This window comes from Eriocheir sinensis, chromosome 30, assembly GCF_024679095.1.
Source record: "Eriocheir sinensis breed Jianghai 21 chromosome 30, ASM2467909v1, whole genome shotgun sequence".
In the NCBI taxonomy this organism is placed as follows: Eukaryota; Metazoa; Arthropoda; class Malacostraca; order Decapoda; family Varunidae; genus Eriocheir; species Eriocheir sinensis.
Window position 1 is genome coordinate 1,312,426 of NC_066538.1, and position 6,193 is coordinate 1,318,618.

Below are 6,193 nucleotides of genomic sequence, written 5' to 3' on the forward strand. Positions count from 1 at the left end.
CTCCTCATCCCTCTCTTGACTCCACTATCTACTTGTTTATTTTATTCCACTATCCACATTATCTACTTATTTATTTTATTCCACTACCCACATTATCTACTTATTTATTTTATTCCTCTCCCCTCCTCCTCCTCCTCCTCCTCCTCCTCTTCTCAGCGCTTGGCTCCACACGTTCCCTTAAGCCACCAGCTACTGAGGGAGGTCGAGGCGGTGCTGGTCCACTCCCACTGGCTCCTAGACCACGCCAAGCTGATGCCGCCCCACGTACAGTACTTGGGGTGCATCCAGTGTGGGCCCCCTGCACCCCTGCCACACCCCCTGCATGCATGGGTAAGTGGGTAACGGGGGAGAGCGGGGAGGAAGGGTTGTGAGACGGTGAGGGATGATAGTTTGACGGGGAAGGAGGAAGGAAAGGGGAGGGAAAAGAAAGCGATGGATGGAAGGAACATAGGAGGGAAGGATGTTTTAATAGAGAGGAGGAAAAGTAAGAACGATCGAAGGAATGAGGAAGGAAAAGAAAGGGTGAAGGATTGAAGGAAGGCAGGAAGGAAGGATATCATAAGAGAGAGAGGAGGAAAAGTTAAGAAAAGGATTAAAGGACTGAGGAAGGGGAGAGAAAAGGAGGGCGAAGGATAGAAGGAACATAGGAAGGAAGGATATCATAAGAGAGAGAGGAGGAAAAGTAAAGAAAAGGATTGAAGGACTAAGGAAGGAAAGGAAGGAGAGACAAAAAGGGGACGAAGGATAGAAGGAAAATAGGAAGGAAGGATTTCATAAGAGAGAGAGAGAGAGAGAGAGAGAGAGAGAGAGAGAGAGAGAGCCCTTTGCACAGGTGACTAACACAACATCCAATCAGCTGTCATAGGTAAACAAACTCTAATGTTATCAGTACAGGTGTGGTTGATTGCTTGATAGGCCTCTGATTACCGCTCTTTAGTAACCTGATAAGCGCTGACCAGGTATACCCGCAAAGGTGAGTCAGATAGATTCCTTGTTTTTTTTCTTCTTCCTTAGAGATGAAATGTGGTTGGATGTTACCTAAGAGTTATTCGCAGTTATCGCTTTTTTTTTTTTTTTTTTTTTTTTTTTGTGTGTGTGTGTGTGTGTGTGTGTGTGTGTGTGTGTGTGTGTGTGTGTGTGTGTGAAGTAAATAACAACACTCGCTTCATTACCGTCTTCTGTTTTTTTTATACTTTTAATTCTTCATCAATGTTTTTTTCTTTCATTTTTTTCTTCTTTACTTGCAATACATTCCCTTCTCTCTCTCTCTCTCTCTCTCTCTCTCTCTCTCTCTCTCTCTCTCTCTCTCTCTCTCTCTCTCTCTCTCTCTCTCTCTCTCTCTCTCTCTCTCTCTCTTTTCCTCCTCCATCTCCTTTCCTTCACTCCCATCTCCTTCCCTCCCTTCCTTCACCCTCAACACCCCTCCCTTCTCTCCTCCACAGATGAACGGGTCAGGGGAAGCGGGGGTCATTCTCTTCTCCCTGGGTTACACGGGGTTCGAGGCGTCAGCTGTGCCGGGCGAGGTCATGGGTGCCTTCCTCAATGCCTTCGCGCGTCTTCAGCAGCGGGTTCTCCTTCGCTTCAACCCCGCGCTGCTGCCCACGACGCCTGATAATGTGATGGTGATGGACTGGCTGCCCCAACATGATATACTGGGTGGGTTGGTGTGGTGTATTGGTGTTGAGAGGTGTTGTGGTGGTGTTGTGGTGCTGTTGGTGGTGGTGGTGGTGGTTCTTCTGCCCCTCTGTCTCCTTCATTGCTGTCTATGTCGCCGGTGTTTCAAGAGAGAGCTCGCGTTGTGGCCTTCGGTTCTTGTGGTATACGAGTTCGAGGCTGAAAGTCAACTGAGAGCTTCAAGAGAGAACGCCTTGAGGTCTTAATGGTGGTGGTGGTTCTTCTTCGCCTGTGTCTCGTCCATCACTGTCTCTGTCGCCACTGCTTCAAGAGAGAGTTACTGGGTTCTTCTGGTATGAGTTCGAAGCTGAAAGTCAACTATGAGCGAGAGAGTAGCAGACAGTGGACATACAGTGACGAAGCAAAAATTAGTCCCTTCCCTTCCCCATCCGCTTCACTCTCCTTCCTTCCATCCTCAGGCCACCCCAAAACCGTCCTCTTCGTCTCCCACTGCGGCCAGAGCGGCATGAACGAGGCGGTCTACCACGGCGTCCCTCTGGTGGCCGTGCCGATCTTTGCCGACCAGGGGGACAACGCGAGGAGGGTGGCGGAGCGGGGCCTGGGCGTGGCGGTGGACAAGACGGAGATATCGGAGGAGAGGATCTACTCTGCCATTACGACTGTCCTACGCGACCCTAAGTAATTAAGTTAGGTTAGGTTAGGCTAGGCTAGGTTAGGTTGTTAGGTTAGGTTAGGTTAAGTTAGCTCAGGTTAGGTTAGGTTGTTAGGTTAGGTTAGGCTAGGTTAGGTTGTTAGGTTAGGTTAGGCTAGGTTAGGTACAGCGAGTTCGAAGGTAAAGTCAACTGCAAGAACTTTAAGAGAGAACATTGAGGTCCATCGCGGCTTCTGGTATGAGTTCGAAGCTGAAAGTCAACTAAGAGCCCCAAGATTAGAAGGTCGAAAAGAGGGAAGCGCATTGAGATCCTTTACGTCTTCGGGTACTAAAGCGAGTTAGGTTAGGTGAGGTGAGGTTAGGTTAGGCTAGGTTAGGTTAGGTTAGGTTAGGTTACACACAAAAAAATAAAACTCACCCGCTACCTCCTCACGCAAATCCACACCTCTTCTCTCCACTTAGGTACCGCCAGACAGCCAGGAGATTCTCACGACTCTGGAAAGACGAAGTGGAAGCGGGAGAGTCCGGACTGGAGGTGGCTGTGAGGTGGGTCGAGAAAGTCCACAACCATGGCCGCCTCACTCACCTCCGTCTGCCCGGCGCCCACCTCTCCTTCCTCCAGTACTTCGCTATCGACGTCGCGGCCCTGCTGGCGGTGGTGGTTCTTCTCCCTCTCTGTCTCGTCCATCACTGTGTCTGTCGCCGCTGCTTCAAGAGAGAGTTATTAGGTCCTTCTGGTATGAGTTCGAAGCTGAAAGTCAACTAAGAGCCCAAGATTAGAAGGTCGAAGAGAGGGAAGCGCATTGAGGTCCTTAGCGTCTTTGGGTTCGGGGAGTTCGAAGGTAAAGTCAACTGCAAGAACTTCAAGAGAGAGTTATTAAGTTCTTCTGGTATGAGTTCGAAGCTGAAAGTCAACTAAGAGCCCCAAGATTAGAAGGTCGAAGAGAGGGAAGCGCATTGAGGTCCTTTGCGTCTTCGGGTACAACGAGTTCGAAGCTGAAAGTTAACTGAGGTCTTACTGGTGGTGGTGCTAGTGGTTCTTCTACCCCTGTGCCTCCTCTACCAGTGTCTCTGTCCCCGACGTTTCAAGTGATTGCGTTGAGGTCATTGGTGTCGGGTACGAGTTCGAAGCTCAAAGTCAACTAAGAGTCCAAAGAACAGTAAGTTAACGAGTGGTTGTTATCTACGTGAATGTTTACCCGTATTCAAGTTGTTTGTTTACATTATACGTTTGTTTGTGTGTGTGTTTGTTTATCTTTTCTTCATGTCCGTTTTCGTTTTATTCGTGTTTGTTTGTACGTGTTTTTTTTCTAGTAGTTTGTTGTAATATGCTGTTGTTTTTTGTATAGCTTATTGAAGAGAGAAACAAAGCATGCATGATAATTTTCTTTTGTATAGGCCTACATGTCGCTCCCTTCCTGCCCCTCAACCCCCTTACATAATAAGTTCTAGAGTTCGTCATTCCAGGTCCTTGAGGTGCCTTTAAATAATCCTCCTTCTTACTAAATACTCCTATCCCCTAATATGTTCCTCCTCCCACCCTCATTGTTTCTCTCCTCCATTACTAAATCCTTCTCCCCTTCTGTTCCTCCTCCTCCTCCTCTCTGCTAAATCCTCCTCCATTGTATCTTCCTTCTTCCCTTATGCCTCCTCGAAGTCCCTCCTCCTTATTTTCCTCCTCCCACATGTTCCTCGTCTCCTTCTTTCCTCCTTTTCTCCCTTGCTAAATCCTTCTCCCTTTCTGTTCCTCCTCCTCCTCTCTGCTAAATCCTCCTCCAATCTTCCTTCTTCCCCTGTATGCCTCCTCGAAGTTCCTCCTCCTCTTTATTTCTCTTCCCGCTCTCTACTAAATTCTCCTCTACAAACCCTCCTATCTAATGTTCCTCCTCCTCCTCTTCGTGTGTTCCGGTGACTCAGCACAACACATCGGCCTTTCTGTGTTGTTTACTTAACGTGCGGACACCGACCTCGACCCCGATCAGGTGGCCTCTGTGACTGGGCGCGAGGAGGCGAAGGGAGGGCGAGGTGATGGAAGGGATGGAAAGGTACGGGAAGGGAGGGTGAAGCAAGGGAAGGGAAGGGATGGGATAGGAAGGGAATGGAATATAAGAGAAGGGAAGGCAAGGAATGGGAAGGGAAGGGAAGGGATGGGATAGGAAGGGAATGGAATATAAGAGAAGAGAAGGCAAGGAATGGGAAGGGAAGGGAAGGGATGGGATAGGAAAGGAAGGGAATATAAGAAAAGGGAAGGCAAGGGAAAGAAGAGGAAAGAAAAGAAAAAAAAGGAAAGGAAAGGGAAAAATAAGAAATGGAAGAGGAAGGAGAGAGGAAACATAGAAGAAGGGAAGGAAAGGAAAAAGGAAAGGAAGGGAAAAGGAATATTAAGGAAATTGAATAAACGAGAAGGGAAAGAAAGGGAAGGAAAGGGAAGGAGGATTCAAATTTAGAGAAGGGAAGGAAAGGAAAGATGAAAGGAGGGAAGGGAATAATTTTAGCTTCGTCACTGTATATCCTCTCTCTCTCTCTCTCTCTCTCTCTCTCTCTCTCTCTCTCTCTCTCTCTCTCATCTCTTTCCTTTATCCTTTCCTTCCCTTCTTTAATGTCCCCTCTCTCCTTCCACTTCCCATTTCTTATTTTCCATTTCCTTTCCTTCTTTTTCTTTCCTTTCCTTGCCTTAATTTCCTCTCCTTTCCCTTCTATTTCCTTCTCTTCCATTCCCTTCCCTTCCTTTATCATCCCTTCCCTATTATTCTCTACGATCCTATCCCATCCCTTCCCTTACGCAGTCAGTTAATTAATCAGTCAGCCAGTCACTCGCTCAATTCTACTACTACTACTACTTCTACTACTACTACTACTACTACTACTACTACTACTACTACTACTACTACTACTACTACTACTACTACTACTACTACTACTTCTTCTTCTGTCCTAATCTCGACTTATTCCCACGTGGTTCATTTCCTAATAATTTTCTTAATCATATCATACTTACGTTACATGTAGACCTGTTTGAAACTTTGCCTTCTTATCTTTGTTTAATCTATGCCCACCTGTGTCTATATACCCACGTCCGTCTGTGCCAGGTGTGTGTGTGTGTGTGTGTGTGTGTGTGTGTGTGTCCTTACCTTGTCTTTCCTTCCTTTCCTTCTCTTTCCCTTCCCTTCTCCTCTCTTCCCTTTCCTTCCTTTCCCTTCTCCTCCTTTCCTATATCTGTTTTCTTTCCTTTCCTTCTTTTTCCCTTCCCTTCCCTTCCTTTTCTTTCCTTTCTTTCCCTTTCCCTTCCTTTACCTTTCCTTACCTTACCTTCCCATGCCTTTCCCTTCCCTTTCATTCCCTTTCCTTCCCTTCAAATCCCACCCCTTACCCTTCCTTTCCATTCCTTCTCCTTCCCAACCTCTTTCCTCCATGCCCTTCCTTTGCACTGCCATCCTTTCCTTCCCTCCATTCTCTCTCCTCTCCCTTCCCCTCCCCTCCCCTTCCCTTGCCTTGCCTGCACATGTAAGCGTTATATGCATCAGCTGAGTCAGGCGCCTAATCTGCATAGCTATCTAATGTCAGGATGAATGACGTTTTGTTGGACCCGCACGTGACCGACCCTCGCAACATCGCTCCTCGGGGTGGTGGTCCGAAACGCTTCCAACCCTCACATTAACTATTTCCAAATGCCGAAAAGGAGGTCAACCGGGTTCCCTTGAGAGTTTTTCTTAGTTTCACGTTACAGAGGAAGGATTGAACTACCAGATAGGCCATAAAACTACCCTTGGGAATGCACCGAACTCCTACGAAAGCCTTGTCAAATATACTTGGGCGCAGAAGGGTTCAAGAATGGCCTGTGAATGGTTGGTTGCAGTAACATGATGCGTTGAACACGTTAGAAAAGTTGCGTATCATGTGTTTTTA

At 47.3% G+C, this 6,193-nt stretch overlaps 1 protein-coding gene across 1 annotated transcript in view; it reads left to right on the forward strand.

Moving 5' to 3' along the window:
* Positions 1 to 3,527, forward strand: part of LOC127005402 (UDP-glucuronosyltransferase 2B17-like) — a 7,840-nt gene extending 4,313 nt beyond the window's left edge. The window contains exons 5-8 of the mRNA XM_050874216.1: positions 157 to 330; positions 1,443 to 1,656; positions 2,094 to 2,313; positions 2,750 to 3,527. Coding sequence (XP_050730173.1) covers positions 157 to 330; positions 1,443 to 1,656; positions 2,094 to 2,313; positions 2,750 to 3,053 — 912 coding nt within the window. The 3' untranslated portion in view covers positions 3,054 to 3,527. The remainder of the gene's footprint in view (positions 1 to 156; positions 331 to 1,442; positions 1,657 to 2,093; positions 2,314 to 2,749) is intronic.
* The last annotated feature ends 2,666 nt before the right edge of the window (positions 3,528 to 6,193 follow it).